This window comes from Callorhinus ursinus, unplaced genomic scaffold (assembly GCF_003265705.2).
Source record: "Callorhinus ursinus isolate GAN/ISIS: 27379988/994484 unplaced genomic scaffold, GSC_fseal_2.0 scaffold2, whole genome shotgun sequence".
In the NCBI taxonomy this organism is placed as follows: domain Eukaryota; kingdom Metazoa; phylum Chordata; class Mammalia; order Carnivora; family Otariidae; genus Callorhinus; species Callorhinus ursinus.
Window position 1 is genome coordinate 34,262,975 of NW_027397064.1, and position 17,254 is coordinate 34,280,228.

Below are 17,254 nucleotides of genomic sequence, written 5' to 3' on the forward strand. Positions count from 1 at the left end.
GTGATATGATGTAACATGGCATAGTTACTTGAAAAAAAGAAAAGATTGCAGTTCTTTAGGTGACCTTTGAGGAACAGCAGACGTTTGTCAGAGTGTCTTAATCAGGAAGTTTTGAAATGGGAAGCCTAATCTGTTAATCATAATTATACAGATATTTTCTGAAATTTACAATAGTGCTTTGACAAAGATCTTTCACATAGATACTAATCATCTAAACTTTACTCCTACAATTCTGAGATAATAATATTTTCCCTACGGCAAGACTGAGGGCCAGAGACTCTCCAACTTGCTCAAGGAGGCCCCATAGCTAATAAGAGGTAAAATGCAGATTTGAGTACAGCTTCTTTCTAATACCAGGTCCAGTCAGCGCTTCTCCAATATAATGTGACCATCAACAAAAACTAAAGATTTATCACGTAAATTTTTAAAAATGCTTTTACATGTATAATATAGTGAATGTTAAGTAAGATTAGAGAGAAGAACGGACAACAGACTTGACAGTTAATGAGTTTCTGGTATAGTCTCAAAAGACAACAACATATAAGGAGTGCCCCATGCTTACACACACACACCCTCTCTCTAAAATAAATAAATAAATAAAATCTTAAAAAAAAAAAAAGACAACAAGGTGAAAGCAAAGACAACATAGCACAGTGATTCTCAAACTTTAGTATGCATACAAATTACCTGGTAGCTATCTGGTAGAATTTCAAAAGACAATCAATAAAAACAAAGATGATATAGATGTTGATGCTCAAACTTTAGTGTGCATAAGAATCGTTGGAATCTTAGTGTACATAAGAACTCTAAGAGATTCTGATTTGGAGCCCATGAATTTGTATTTCTAACAGTCTTCCAGGTGATAGGATTTTGATGGTTCAAGGACTATACTCTGAATATCTCTGACATAGCACAGACTGAAATGTGCAAAGTACATAAAATATAAGAATATATCAGGGATTTGTGATAATTAAGATAAATACTTGACTTCCTGGATGTACTGTAAAATTGCTTAAATAAAATGAAATTTTTGCACCAAAGATCTTTTAATTGTAATACAGATTCATCCCTGGGGAGGAGTGTGACTTTCTAGTCTATGAACAACCAGCTGTAACCAGCAATCATGGCCACTAATAGCTAATGGTCATAGGGTGCTCTTGGTTAGAACATCAACTCTGTGAACTTGGGAAGGCTCTAGAAGCTCCTGCAATTCTAATGCAGGGCTACAAAGGCCTCTCCTACTTCGGAGTTAAATAGAATCCCAGAAGCTCAGAGAGTGGTTAGATGATGGTTTCCCATTTCCTGAAGTTTTCATTCATTCCCAGAAAGCTCAGAGGAATCTGTAAGATACCCTGGAACTCTGAGTTTCTCAGAAACCTGAGCAGACTCCAGATCTCAACTGTTCACCTGCAAGGCCCCTGGACTGAGACCCTTTTCCAGAGGTCAGGAGAGCTACAGAAAGCCTCTCAGCTATGAGGCATAGAAATATTTCAGCCCCACTTGCCTTGACAGTTCCTCAAGCCACGCCCCATTTGGAGACTCAACCTGAAGCTGGAGACATCATTCCTTCCCAGACACTTCGCAACCCCACAGATCCCCGTCAGAACTTCAGCAACAGTGGAACCAAATTCATTGTGAAGTGAATTGCAGCTCTGATTCAAAGCCCTGGAAGTAGTTGTGTTTTTATGTCTCTTTAATAAGTAAGCATCTTGGCTTTATTGAGAATGTTTTTGGTTGTGAATGTGGACATGGCTTTCATCATCAGAGGCAGGACTACCATTTATCCTTCACTTTTTTCAGGATTTCTTTTTCATGGCTGAATATTGCAGAGATAAGATGGACCTTCAGAGCCAAGGTGTTGTCTTTGGACTTGGTTTAGTTTTTTTTTTTTTTTTTTTATTTTGTTTGTAAAGATTTCATTTATTTGACAGAGCGAGAGACAGTGAGAGGGGGAATGGGAGAGGGAGAAGCAGGCTTCCTGCCGAGCAAGGAGCCCGATGCGGGGCTCGATCCCAGGACCGTGGGATCATGACCTGAGCTGAAGGCAGACGCTTAACGACTGAGCCACCCAGGCACCCCTGGACTTGGTTTAGTTTAAGACAGACTTGATATTATGTCTTCCATTAGAGGGAAAAAGCAAAACACAAAATCAGGCACTGCTGTTAGGTCTAAGTTTCAGGCATTGTGATTACTTCCAAATAGATTTAAAAAGAAAGCGAGGTAGAGAGGGAGGGAGGAAGGAAAGAAAGGAGGGAGGGAGGGAGGAAGGAAGGAAGGAGAGAAGGGAAAGAAATAATGAATGTGCAAGCTCAATTTTCAGATGGAGTCTAGTACACTGTGATGCTCCTCTTGAGTTTTTTTTAAAGCATTTGTCTTTCACCTGCTGTGACTTTAGAGGCTAAAATACTATTCTGTTACTTTTATGAGAGTGGTAGCAGAAAAAAAATGAAAAAGGTTTTCAAGTTTGGCAAAATCTGTACAAAATGTTACTGAAACCATACACTGCTTTGGTCAGTGGAGAGGCAGCCTGTTGATGAGCGTTTGATTTTTAGACAGGATGTGTGATTTTTTTTTCTTTCTTTCTTTCTTCAGCCTTAGGAAGTAAAAAACTTGGCTTTTATTGGTAAAGTTGTCAGACACTGAAAAACAGTGACAGAGATTCTTCATTTGACCAAACTTTTTAGTCAGGCTTCTAAATTTTTTCCATGTTCCATCTGTGTACTTCTTTGTAAAATCCAGTTTTAGCAAGAACCCTGCTAAGTCAGTGTAACCTGAAACCCCCCCCATATCTGACACCCCTCGGTATCTGATCGGGTTTCTCATCTTCCACCATCCCCCGAGTGATGTCTGATCACCCTGGCCTGTCTTCAGCAAAGAATCCTGTTAGGTCAGTTTAGCCAGAACCCCCCTTACTCCTGATGTTTCCTCTTAGTAATTTTGTATCTACTGACCCCCACCCTGATCCTTAGCTGTAAATTCCCGTGTGTTTATGCTGAGTTGAGTCCAATCTCTCTCCCCCACCCATAAAATCCCATTGCAGGGGTCCCTGTACCTAATGCAATGGTCCTGGATAAGGTCTTCCTTACCATCTTTAAAAGTGCTGTTGAATATTTTAACAACTTAAGGGGTCTTTAGTCTTTAGTCTTATAGGTAGCCTATAGGCAGTATCCGGTTTTCAGATATGCTTTGTTTGGCATTTGTTGTGTTTTGCAAATGGAGTTAGTTGCCAATACTTGAAAAATAGGCACTAGCATGTAATAATCCAGATTTTGCATTTTCTTGAAAAAACATCTGAAGAAATGACAAGAAAGACAAAACTGGCCAAGGCAAGGTAGCAGCTGCTTCCTTTGGACCGGGAGGCTTTCTCTTACTCCCCCTAGTACCTCTCCAGCTGGCTTCTCTGCCTTTTGTTCTCTACCTGGAAGTTCATGCATTTGCCTTTGCAATTGCTTCAAGTATGGTTTTCTGAGGAGTTAGTACTTCCTGGTGTTACTGCGTGTCCTTAAGGACACTTCCCCAGTCCCCTTTTTTAAGTATATGAATTTATAAGGATCTGAGAACTTGTAAGAAAAAGGACATACTATGTATAATTTTAAAGAAATATGGAGTGACATTATTCTAATTCTTATTGCACCAATTCATATGTTTTTTGCAGCTCTGACGTTAATGCTTAATTGTGTGCATAATTATGACTACATCTGTGAATAGAGTTTTTTATTAATGATGTGATTTAGATACATTTCTTTTGTTTATTTTTTTAAAAGATTTTATTTATTTATTTGAGAGAGAGAGAGGGAGAGAGCACAAGTGTGGGGGAGGGGCAGAGGGAAGCAGACTCCCTGCTAAGCAGGAAGCCTGATGTGGGGCTTGATCCCAGGACCCTGAGATCATGACCTGAGCCGAAGTCAGACGCTTAACGACTGAGCCACCCAGGCGCTCCTATTTAGATATATTTCAAGAAAGTGTAGTTAAACCACTGAAGAATGAAAATACCCAAATTTTGGGAAATTAGCTTTTAATCAAAGAATGCATGCTATTAATGGATGGTTCTGTATTTTTTTTTTTAAGTAGAAAAAGAAATGGATAAAATTTTACTTCTTAAGTACTTGAAAACATAATTTAATATTTGGGGGGTTTTTTTGTTTTTATTTTCTTTTTAAGATTTTATTTATTTATTTGACACAGAAAGAGAGCGAGAGAGGGAACACAAGCAGGGGGGAGTGGGAGAGGGAGAAGCAGGCTTCCCGCGGAGCAGGGAGCCCGATGTGGGGCTCGATCCCAGGACCCTGGGATCATGACCTGAGCCGAAGGCAGATGCTTAACGACTAAGCCACCCAGGCGCCCCATAATTTAATATTTGAATTTGCCTTTATTTTGACTGAGTTAAAAAGGAATTAAACCAAAGTGAACCAAGTGTCTAGTAAGTGCCAACTATTTCTATCTATAAAGTACAACTTTACTCCAGACACAGTGCGCAGCTCCTCTACTGCATTCAGTGAGGGGATCATAATAGTAATTCCTGTCGTATGGAAACTGTGTTACATTATCTTTTGAAGGCTCTCAACCATTTGCTTGGTTTGATTTTAAGATTGTGTGCCTTAAAGTTTAATTAATACAATGACTGAAGAACGTTTGCATTTAGAGGATAAGGTTAAAATAATTTGTTCTCCTTGAACCTTGTGAAGGAAAGGTTAATACGACTAAATGAATTACATTGAAAGGATTAAGTTAGAAATTGAGCCTTTAAAGAAGTCTGAGGTAAACTTTACTTATTTGGGGGTTCATAGGAAAGTTAAGCATTCATTTTGGTTTTTTAAGCAAAGCAGGAATAAATACTATGTATGTCTGAATATAAGGTGATCCCAAGATACTAATGTTTATTTTCCCAATGAGAAGTTTTGAATATGTAAAACCCTAAGGCATATGGATAAAATGGTGAAATATTTACTTGCATTTTAATTAACAATTAACTTCCACATATGTATTTTAAAATCACATATTACATAAAATATTAATTAGAAATACTATTTTTCTCTACTTTTTAAAGTTCATTGACTGATTTTATTTAAATTCTTCACATGTGATTCAGCACTTGTGTCTCTGTCATTACAAAACCCTGTGTTTGGAATCACTTATCCAGTTTTCTAGGACACGCCATTTCTGCTTAAGTTTTTTTTGAGACTTCAGACTTTTTGATGTAAATATGATTCTGCCATTGTAAACATTATGCCAAGCTACACATCATTTGCATAATAGTGGGACAGTTATTTTTAAAAATTTGTCCTCTAGGTGACTACTTTTGATCTCTTGTTCTTTAAAGTTATCTTAATAGGCTTTTACATGATCATATCCAGCATTTGCAATTTTAAGAAATAATTACAGAATCTGTTTGGAATTTTTGCTCTAAAGAACAGATTTTGTTGGGGCGGCACCAGGGTGGCTCAATTGGTTAAGCGTCCGACCCTTGATTTCAGCTCAGGGTCGTTAGATGGAGCCCAGCATCCATTGTTGGGCTCTGCGCTTAGCTCAGAGTCTGCTTAAGATTCCCTTTCTCCCTATCCCTCCGCCACTACCCCCCCACTCTTTCTCTCTCTCTCTCAAATAAATATTTTTAAAAATACCAGATTTTGTTAAATTACATTTGTAAGAGTTTAAAACTAGGAATAATGGAGGTTATTTCAGCCTCATGTTTTCTCCAAACCAACCTTTGTTTTACATAATAATGTGATACTGAGATTTAGATAAGAATTTGACTATGAGGGGCACCTGGGTATCTCTGTTGGTTAAGCATCTACCGTCAGCTCTGGTCATGATCCCAGGATCCTGGGATCGAGGCCTACATCAGCTCCATGCTCAGCAGGGAGTCTGCTTCTTCCTCTGCCCCTCACTCCCCACTCATGCTTGCTCTCTCTCTCTGAAATAAATAAATAAAATCTTAAAAAAAAAAAGAATTTGACTCTGAGGTGATTTGCTCTTTCCTGGGAAATGTTCTTGGGGGAGGAAAAAAATCTGCCTGATGTTTGAACGTATATGATACTTCCTTTTTCTTCTGCCTTTCCAGGTTATTCCTTAAATCTTTACTACTAGTAAAGTGCAATAAAATGTAGTAAGGTAGATATCCAGTGGGGGGGCAGGGGAGCATCTTATATAATGGAAAGTCAAGGCAATGTTATTAATATTGTGAGATTTTTTTCTTATCCTAGTGCATATCAACAGTTATTAACATATCCATTTCTTAAAGAAATATTCCTATAACAAAGATAAGTGATAACAAGATAAAAGGTTATACTACATGGTACACATTTTCTATGAATGTTCCCATAGTTGTATAATACTTATTGTGTGAGATTTTTATTAGGAGGTAGCAGTTAATTTGGCAGGAGATGTTGTCCTTGTCATTTCCTGATATCCATGAACTACACCATTAACCACAAACTACAGAAGATGAGAACGGCTGGTGTTTTTATAACGGAGGGTGATGAGGGAGATGAGAGAGCTTGGGAATATGAGAGGATTTAGAATTTATCATGTTTAGTGGTTTTTGTCTTGGTTATTCAATGAAATGCCTACTTTTAAGAATTTAAGAAAAATGAAGTGGTAAGTATTATTACTTTCATATCACCTATGAAAAAATCTATTATTGTAACATTTTGCAGGGAGGGATAACTCACTTTTACTCTGGGGCTTCCAGCTTTGTATGAAAAAAAACTTACGTCATTAGTATACCAGAAATATGATAATTCAGTACTACATATATTAGCAATAAATTATACCAGTGAAAATAATGATGAATTATCATTGTTATCTCTTAACAGTGGAAAGAGTGGAACGAGAAAACCTTTCAGACTATTGTGTTCTGGGTCAGCGTCCAATGCATTTACCAAATATGAACCAGCTGGCATCCTTGGGGAAAACCAACGAACAGTCTCCTCATAGCCAAATCCACCACAGTACTCCAATCCGAAACCAAGTGCCCGCGTTACAGCCTATCATGAGCCCTGGTCTTCTTTCTCCCCAGCTCAGTCCACAACTTGTTAGGCAACAAATAGCCATGGCCCATCTGATAAACCAACAGATTGCTGTTAGCCGGCTCCTGGCTCACCAGCATCCTCAAGCCATCAACCAGCAGTTCCTGAACCATCCGCCCATTCCCAGAGCAGTTAAGCCAGAGCCAACCAACTCTTCCGTAGAAGTCTCTCCAGATATCTACCAGCAAGTCAGAGATGAGCTGAAGAGGGCCAGTGTGTCCCAAGCTGTCTTTGCAAGAGTGGCATTCAACCGCACACAGGTATGATTAGCATTGAACATGGTAATTCGTGGTTAAGACTAATACTAAGGACAGAATTGTGACGTACTTTTTATCCCTTTAAAAAATTTTTATGGATCCCAGAGCACTCAGGATTAACTAATAATCTTTAGTTCGGGAAATACTGTCAGCATTGATCCATATATGGCCATAATTAATTAATTTCAGTAAGGTAATGAACATCTGTGAACTCAGGATCCAGAATGTTACCAGTGACTTGAGACTGTGTGCTCCTCTCTTCCCTCATCTTTTCCATCTGCTTTTCCCCAGGTATAACCCTGATCTTGAATTTTGTGGTTATTCACTTGTTTTTTAAAAACTAGCTCTAAAACTTTATGCATATGTAATCTTTTATTTACCTTGTTTTTGAACTTCATAAAAAGAGTATCACTGATGTCATGATTTCTATAATTTTTTTTAAAAACCTTTCAAAATATACAAGTTAGATTTAAGATATTGATAAAATGGTAATGGATAGTTTTCTCATATTTTTTAATGTTTTGGGGGAATTACATGCAATACTAAATGATAAAAAGATAAACAGTTTATTTATGTATATCTTGCTTTACTGAGGCCCTCATCTCAGTATTTCTTTTTCCATAGTCTGGGGTGGGACCTAGAAATGTGCATTTGTAACAAGGTCCCAGGTGATTCTGTTGCTGCTGGCCTAGGAACCATACCTTGAGAACCACTGATTTAGTCCTTATATGAGTAACAAGAAAACAGAAGTGCTAATCTCAAGGAGCTAATGACGTGGTAGTAAAAGAAAAAAAAAAAGTATTCAGATAATGAAAGTAAAATGAGAAGTAATATGAATAGTGTAGGAGAATAACCATGGTTGTAGTGGGTTGTAGCTCCATGAGGAGCTGGGCATAAAGAATAATTACACTAAGATGAATATAGTGTCGTTAAGAGGAGTAGGTTTAAGTTTGGCTACCCTACTAAATGCAAGGCAGGAAGCTAAGCTCTGTGCAAATGCAAAGATGAAAAAGATCATGGGCGCCAGCTCATATGTAAACACCTGACATGAGTATTAAGTTGCTGGAAAGTTAGACCTTGAAGGATAAATAGAATTTAACAGGCAAAGATGGAGAAGAAAGGTATTTTTGGCTACAGGAATTAACGAGAAAAGTGCTGAGTCAGGCAAGTGTGGGAATAGTTGGTAGTTGATAGCAAAGCTAGATAATAAAACTTAAAAGGCGGAAACAGATCAAAAAAGGTCTTAGGGCCATGCTAGGAACTTTGAACTTTAATAGGCACTGGAAACCACTGAAGGTCTTATGTAGGAATATGCTGTGATCCAATAATCAGAATTGGATCTTAGGAAGATCTTTCCCCCCCAGTCATGATGGCAAGAGGGTAGGAATATCATTTAGAAAGCAGCTAAGTGTAGCTGAAATGTGTAGAAGTTTTGAACTAGGCTGGTGGTTGTGGAGTAGAGTCCAGAGTCAGGAAGCACTGTGGAAGTAAAGTTGACAGAAAGTGTAACCATCATAATGCCAAGGTTTGAGCCTTGTGGCTGAGAATAAATCTGTAATCACTTAGAGTATCAAGGAGAACATTGAAAGAGATGGTTGGAATAAGCTTAGAGTGATTATTTTGGATTAGGCTATTTTGACTCTGAAGTGCTGGCAGATTTCTTAAATGAAGGTAGGCAAAAGTCATTGAAAATGTGAATTTGGTGCTAAAAAGAGTTTTCAGGGCTAGAGGAAGAGATTAGAAATTTATTGCCAGAGCCTGGGATTTAAAGAGTTGGGAGAAGGAGGAGGAAAAACCGTCACCACTACTCTCACCAGGAAAAGAGAAGAAATGCCAGTAGAGATGGACGCAGGTGGAGATGGAAGGGTAGGGAGGTTGTAGTGAGAGTACAGCAACATGAGCAGAATTTCCAGGAGACTTGTCCATGTGTACAAAACTAAGACATCTGGGAGTGAGAGGCTTGAACCATGGCATGAAATTTGGTGATTGGTTGGAAGAGACCTATGGCGAACTTAGAGTAGAATTTCATTAGAGTGGAGAAGGCAGGAGCCAGAATTTAGGAGTTAAGGAGTGGCTAAATGTTGAGGATGCAGAAGCAGGGGCTGCAAATTACTCTTTCCAGAATTTGGTGTTGAAAAGGAGGCCAGAAGTGTGTTGACAGTTTGAATGTGATAGGGCTTCAATCTGAGATAGAAGGAATTTTGAAGTAGTTTGGGATCTCAGCTGAAATTAACAGGCATGACCTAGTGATGGAACCATGCACTGTGGTTTGTTAACAGTCTCCAGGAATGCTGGAACCAGGGGAGTGGAGCAGGGAAGAAGCACAGTGGGGTTGTTTGAGGTTTAGTGCTGACAGATTAGGTATGGCAGGAGACCAAGAGGGGGAAATCTTTTGCTCCCTTGACTCTTAGCTAATTTATACATTCTATTATTGACAGACTCACTTGACATCATTTAAAAATGAGTTTGGAGGTTCACAGAGGTCTGCACATGTTCCGGATATCACTCTATGACTTCTTTTTTTTGACTCAGAGTAATCAAGCAGCATTTGTGTGTCCACAGTTATCTGAACTAGGGTTATGAAAAACGCCGGTCCTTTTGAGCATGTCTGTTGCATATTTGTTGCTAAATACAAAGTGGAAGGATGCGTCTTTCAGTCTTTATTTTGCAGGTGTGTGTGTCCTTTCACCTGTCATTCATGCGCGTGAATAGGCGTTTCATAGCTGGCCAACATTTTATTGCCTGATTATATATACAGTTCCTTTGGCTAAGGATAAAATTGAAAGCATGGTTGGATTTTAGAATCAAATACAGTATACATTTTATCCAAATAGCATGAAGCCTCAGACTCGCAGAGAGACTAGACAGAAGACAGACCATGCTGGTGTGAGGGCGTGCTCTGCCAGGGCCCTAGGATCTTGGCGGTCTGTCTTCTCCCACACAATCCTTTTTGTCTGTCTTCATGGATTAATGATTTTTCTTTGGCATTGCCATCGCTGAAGTGCCAAGTTATAAAAGGTCTAATTGAAGCATGGAACACATTTTATTATTTTCCTCCTGCCATTAAATTTGTAAGATGGCTATACCCAGAAAGGAACATTCACTTTCAATCAACAGGAGTTTGAGTTCATGGGCCAGCCTTGAGGATATCAAATGGAAACTGCGTAGGAATGTATGAGTATTTCCTTTTAAAATTCTGCTTTTAATTTGGGAAAGCTTTTCATCCCTCTGGGATCATAACCTGTTGTGTATAAAGCCCAACCTAATCAAGGTAGATGGTATTGACAGAATGACTTAGTTTGAACTTAAGCCAGAGGTCAGCAGGCAGATTGTTTTTGCTGTATGTACTGTAGTCACTAACAGCAAGGTTGGACAGCTGGGTTTCACCAGCAGAATCATTAAATGGAAAATGTGGTGTACTATGCCCCATGAAACCAACCATGGATTTTCCAAATGTTAGGCCTTTTTGAGTGGAATCAGACATTTATGGGTGATATAATGATTTGCCAGCTATAATAAACAAAAATTAACTTTATAGATAATAACATAAATGAATGGTTAATCTTTAGATAGAAAAGAATCTCAACTTTTTTTTTCCCCCCTCAAAGCAAACAGGATCAGAACCTCTTATTTTAGATGGGTACCTAAGGCCAATATCAATCTTGTACTTAGTTGCTTTACTGATATATGTAATATATCTTTAGTGCTTTACTGATATGTAATATATCTTTAGTCCACTGAATATATTCTTTTTTTTTAAGATTTTATTTATTTATTTATTTGAGACGGAGAGAGAGAGCATGCACATTCATGCATGAGCAGGAGGGGTGGAGGGAGAGGGAGACGCAGACTCCCTGCTGAACAGGGAGCCCGATGAGGGGCTTGATTCCAGGACCCCAAGATCATGACCTGAGCTGAAGGCAGATGCTTAACTGACTAAATCACCCAGGGCACCTCCACTGAATATTTTCTAGAAATAGTTCATGATCTCTATTATTTATTATCAAATTCAATAAAAAGCAACTTGATTTGTCACCCTATAGTTCATGTTCCTGGTTTTGTGCTTGATGATTGGACCAATAGCATCTAGTAATTAGAGAGACAGAGAGAATGTGTATCGAACAAAACCAGACGTATAACATTCATAAATGAAGTTAAAACTAAAAAAAAAAAAAAAAAAGCATCAGCTTAGTTTGTCATGTTTAAAACTTCCCGATGAAGAACTCAAATTCATAATAAATAGCATTTGAAAATGCCACTTCTCCAAAGAGAAACTATTAATTACCTTGTATATCTGATCCATTGCCACTGTAAGTATATCATTTGGTGATATAAAATAACACAATTGAGGGAATAGAGCTATATTTCCAAGAACTTGCTTTTAATACATTTTTATGTTAATCAATGTGCCTTGAGATCATGCAATGCTAGAATATCAAATCTTCAGCCTGGGCACGAGATTAATGTAGTTCTAGATGCAGGGTATAGCAGAGCATCATATCCTGTCTGTGCCATCAGGATGATAGAAGCCTGTTTTCGTCATTATGACCTTACATAAAATATATTCTGAGCATCATCACTTTCTTCTTTATTAGTCTTTTGGAGGAAAAGGTTAACCTCACTTTTTGGGTCTCTGAGGATTTTATGACAAATGAGAGATAAAACGTTTTCTGACCTGGTCATTAATTTTCAGGCAATCCTGTGATACAGTTCTAAGTGTTTCTGTTACCTGTGATCACGAAATGAGGTGGTATGGTCAATACACCAGAGGAGGCTGAGGCAGATAACATGTCTGCTCTGTTTTTGGTGTTTTAATTCTCCCTCACCCCCTATTCCCCCTACTTTTACTTCTAGAAGCTAGCAACTGCTAGTCAGCTTTTCATTCAAAGAACTTTCCTCGGGCTACTGGATTTTGCTTTGCTCACACTGGCAGAGAGCTGTAAAATACTTAACCAATATCTGGTAGGTGCAGGAGGATGAAAGCCCAGTTCCCCTTCCTCCAATAGAAGGGACAGCTCTGAAGTGTGACTTCTACTCCAGAGCTCTCTGCAGATGAGGCTGAGGCGAGGATGGTATGGGCTTCTTCCCTTCCCTGCCCTGCTTCTCCCACTCCCTCACCAGTTTCCCTCAGAAACACTTCCTTAACAAATCACTTGCACAGGAATCTGATCTCAGGATGTGCTTTTTATCCCAGATTATAGATCCGTACCACTGCTAGTCTAAATTGGCTTTCGGGTATATCATGGGGTAGTAGGTTGAATAAAATCTGATCTTCAATATTATGCCTACTACCTTCCAAATCTAAAGTAAGATATCACTATGGGAATAGTATAGATGTTTTTACTGTACTACTTTCTCTTGAAAATATTATCACTATTATTATTTTAAACTGAATTCAATGGACCGATACTGATATTGTCTAGATCTGCTTATGGATATCGAATGTGGGGGAGAGAAAAAGAAGGAAAAAGAGAGGGAATGAGACTGAAACAGACACTGGATTTGAAGCCCTGTGAGATCTTCCAAACTTGACTTAAATGAAAACCACCCTTACTGAGTCTGAATGGTGAATTATGTAATTCATGTGAGTTTCAGAGTAGCTTTGGCCCCTTGCCTGCCCATCCACAGTGCTCTGTCAGTGATGCAAGTGGTGTTTGTAGCACTAATAATTTCAAGAAATAATAGGACCAGTGCTCTGTCTAGTTTATTTTTTCTTTTTCTTTTCTTTTCCTTTTCTTTCTTCCCTCTCTCCCTCTCTCCTTCCTTCCTTTTTTTTTTTTAATTTTACCTTCCTTTCTTTTGCAATTCATTTTCTCTTGCTAATTTCCTGAATTTATTTAGTGTTGGCATACTTTCACTTTCTAGGCCTGTGGACATTAAATAAACTGCTTGCCTATTTACTGTGTTTACATCTGTGCTTTTTGACAGTTTGATTATGAATCCTAACCTTGGGTGTTCTTTTGCCCCGTGTCACTTTGTGGACTTAAAATTAATCAGAGGCTTGTGACACTATGAAAAGGTTTATGACAGTATTTTAAAAGACTGGCTATTAGCAAGGAATGGTTTTGGGATGCCTACTGACCTATAATAAGGATGGTTTCATAAAATATGTACACTGAATCTTCCTTAATAGATAAACTATTCTCTAATTTATTTAAAAATCCAATGACCTACATATTCATATGTTCAGGAGTCCCCCATTTACTAACATTGTTTCTCCTCTGAGACCTCCCATCTGAGCAAATCTGTTAAATGAAGTAGAGGAAGCTTTGATCCAAACGAGGCTAAATCCATTGGAACGGATGCCTTGCCCCATGTGAGTGGGAGCATTAGAATGCCAGAAAAGGGGAATTAGGTGTGACCCCCATCCTGTCTCTGCACCACTATCCCCTTACCTTGATGGTAGAGTTCAGGAAATCCTCTTACATAAGGAATCAGCAGTAAGAAGTTTCTACAGTTTGAAAATGAGACTTTTGCCACATTCATTATTCATATAATGGAGTATTTTTCTTTTTCCTCTAGCAGATTACATCATAACTCAGAAAGTTCAGGTCCATTTTCTGTTTCAGGTAGTTCTCCTGAGCCAATTCTTAGAAACATGTTTTCAGTAGAAGCACAGATGTGTTTCACAAAATGTGCCATTCTGTAACAGTAGGGCTCTAATTTGGTATCTTGCTCCTTCTTCAGTTTGATGCAAAAGTCACCGAGTTACACAATTTGCAACCTTTTGTCAGACACCTTGCTCAAGAAAATTGTTCATCATGGTCTTATCTGATAGAGAAAAGGATTTTAAAAATCCTTTGGGAAATCATTTGGTTGACCTGTCCTTATTTGACTACTTTTTATTTTTTATGAGACTTTGCAAAGAATCTGCTGTTTACTCATCAAAGCCACATCATTTGAAGAAACTTAAGGCCAGGGTCATAAATACAATTTTATGAAGTGACTCAGCAACTGGAGAATGTTTTCAACAGATTGGAAAATTAGATTGAATTATGTATCAGGAAAGTTGGCGGTGAGGTCAATGGCTAGAAATGTACATGTCTATGTGAAAGGACATGGATTTTGCTTTTAAGCTTTATCAGCACCAAGTTTATAGTATATGCATGCCTATATTATTAAGGTCAAAAATGTCTAAGGACTTGCTACACATATTTTGAAATGGCACAGTTAGAAAGAGATATGTAGCAACAACGTGAACATTTTAACAACCAAAATATTTGGAAATCTGAACTTAAGAGCATTACCAATCAATTTGGGGGAGAAGAAAGTCTTGTGTTTGATTTATACATATTGTTGGCCAAAGATAGACTTGATTTAATTACACATACAGTTTATGTTTGTAGAAAACTTGACCTCCAAGATACTCAGAATTATTTCTCAGCCAACCTCTGGTCCCAGCCATCATTATTTCTTACTATGCAATAGAGATACGGGCGCTCAGCAAGTCATACAGGAATAGAACACAATGTAAACCCAGGGGTCTTGACTCCATGGTCCAGTGAGCTGGTTATAAAATGACAAGGAAACCTGTGAGAAAAAGGAAGTCCATCCACTGGAAGATGGCCTGTAAATATGAAATGCTGCAGATCAGGCATGAACATATTATTGGGTTTTGAAGCAAATAATACACCCTCTTTTGATTTCAACATTAAATTAATAAAGTGTAGGAAAAGATGGCTCCGCTTGCTTCATAAAATAGGCAATCTTTCATTTCAGAACCACTGGCTTGAATTCATAGATTTAAAGATTGTAATAATATTAATATCTCTCAGGATAGCAGTGTCTCAGAGTTACTAGATGGCTTAAGGATGGCCTCTAGCTAGTGGTCTCACTTTAGTTCCTCTTATACATATAAGAACTATCATTAATTAGCACCTTTTGGGCAATTCCAGCAAAAAAGGATGGAGGACATACTGGTTTTGTTTTCTGGGTAGAGAGAAGGTTGACTCAGTAGTCGTCAAACATCTATAACCCTCTCCTCATTCCTAAATCTACTTGGAATAGAAAGTTTTGTGTAAAAGAATGTATAAAGACACTCCGCCCTTCACAAAACTGGCACCAAACAATCAGAGGAAACAAAGGTGATTGTTTGCTGTTCTATTTCTATCCCTGACCAGTGTGCAAAGTTCTTAAAAATTAGTTACTGAACTAATTATAGAAAATTCCAGTTTCCCTATTTTAGCTAAACAAGGCTGCCTTCTAGGGATGGTTTTGTAAGTTTTTGTCACTATTTTCTAACAAGGAGTGATCAATTCATTTCACACAGATAAGGAGTCTCTCTCTTCAATAAGGACTTTCTTTTACCTCCAGTGAGTGTATCTCAATATACACTTGTATTTTCAGTGTGAAGGCCTGTTTTAGTATTTAACTAGTTTCCTCCAATCCTGGGTGTTGTTTACAATTGAAGTAGAATTTTTATAGAAGAAATACAAGGACCACTAGCCTTAGATCCCATTATTTATATACCTTTTCACCATTGCTTATTTAAAGTAATGAAAAAATACACAAGGAGTGTTCCTTTCATGGTCATTGATTGAAATGATGACCACTTGGCCTGGGGTTAAGTGCATGTTTGTTCAAATAAAGCAAATTAAGTTTAAAGGCCAGAAATGCTGTGAGAAAAATATAACTGAATCAATTTGAAGTCAGTTGGAGATTACAAGGTTGTTTACATTCTGTCTACAAGTTTTGTACCTAAAATTATCATTGTAAACTACAGCATTTACTTTCAGACTTCTCTGACTGAAATACCCAGTGAGAAGTACTTTTTGCATCATGAGCTGGTACACACACTCACACATGTGCACATATGTATGTGTGTCTATCTTGAGCTCCATCTCATTTCCACCTATATTTTTATCTATATGTTCCTAAAGCAAAGCCTTCATGAAGGGAAGAAAAAAAAAGCCTTCATCAAATAATACTTGTACCTGTATGAAGTACTCTGGTAACTTCCAATCTATTTAATTGCATTTCATTATCAAAAAATAGTTACGATGTACTGAAGTAATTCTGTCATCCACTAATAATTATGATCCATGTTTAAAAATGATGCAAATGAAAGCTTTTCTTTAAATGACTACAGAATTACTTGGGGAAGAAAAGTTGTTTTACTTTTCTGAGGTATAAAATGAGTATCTTGGTTTAGTGATAATACTGGATATCCATATGGTCATCCCACTTTATATAATTAATTAAATTTTTCTTTACATTATCCTCTATCCCAAATAATTTTAATTATTCTGCTTCCTAAAAAGTATTCTTTACATTTTCTGCCTTCTGTATGGGGAAGTGTTTAGTGAAATATAAGTGGAGGGCCTTGAAAATTTGAAGTTGCAAATTCAAAATAAGAATTGTACTTTGAGGGGTACCTGGGTGGCTCAGTCAGTTGAGCCTCTGCCTTCAGCGTGAGTCATGATCCCAGGGTCCTGGGATGGAGCCCCGTGTTGGGCTCCCAGCTCAGCAGGGAGTCTTCTTCTCCCTCTCCCTCTGCCCCCCCCCCGCCTCCCCGCTCATGTTCTCTCTGTACTCTCTCTAAATAAATAAATAAATAAATAAATAAAAAAAAATCTAAAAAAAAAGATTTAAAAAAAGAATCGTACTTCGATATTAGTTCTGTATTTATTAATTCATTCATTTAGCAAATATTTATTAAGCATTCAGAGACTATGGTAGGCATTATATTGGAGGCTAACATTTATTGAACACATGTATCAGGTACAGTTGCAAGCTCTAGGGAATCCTATGGGGGAAGTACAATTATTATATCAGTTTTACAGGTGAGGAAACTGTGCCATAGGGAGATTAATCTTTATCCAGTTGAAGCCTGGTTTTGAGCCCAGCAAATCTGACCTCAGAACTCACATTCACAACCACTTTAGTCTCAATTATTTCTGTTATCTTTAAATTTTTTTATTGTTATGTTAATCACCATACATTACATCATTAGTTTTTGATGTAGTGTGC

General features: G+C 37.8%; 1 protein-coding gene across 10 annotated transcripts in view; it reads left to right on the forward strand.

Moving 5' to 3' along the window:
- The window catches only part of SATB2 (SATB homeobox 2), a 252,709-nt gene that overhangs the window by 169,194 nt on the left and 66,261 nt on the right, over positions 1 to 17,254 (forward strand). For all 10 annotated transcript variants that reach the window (XM_073880632.1, XM_073880639.1, XM_073880605.1 and 7 more), the window contains one exon: positions 6,816 to 7,288. In XM_073880632.1, the coding sequence (XP_073736733.1) occupies positions 6,816 to 7,288 (473 nt within the window). The remainder of the gene's footprint in view (positions 1 to 6,815; positions 7,289 to 17,254) is intronic.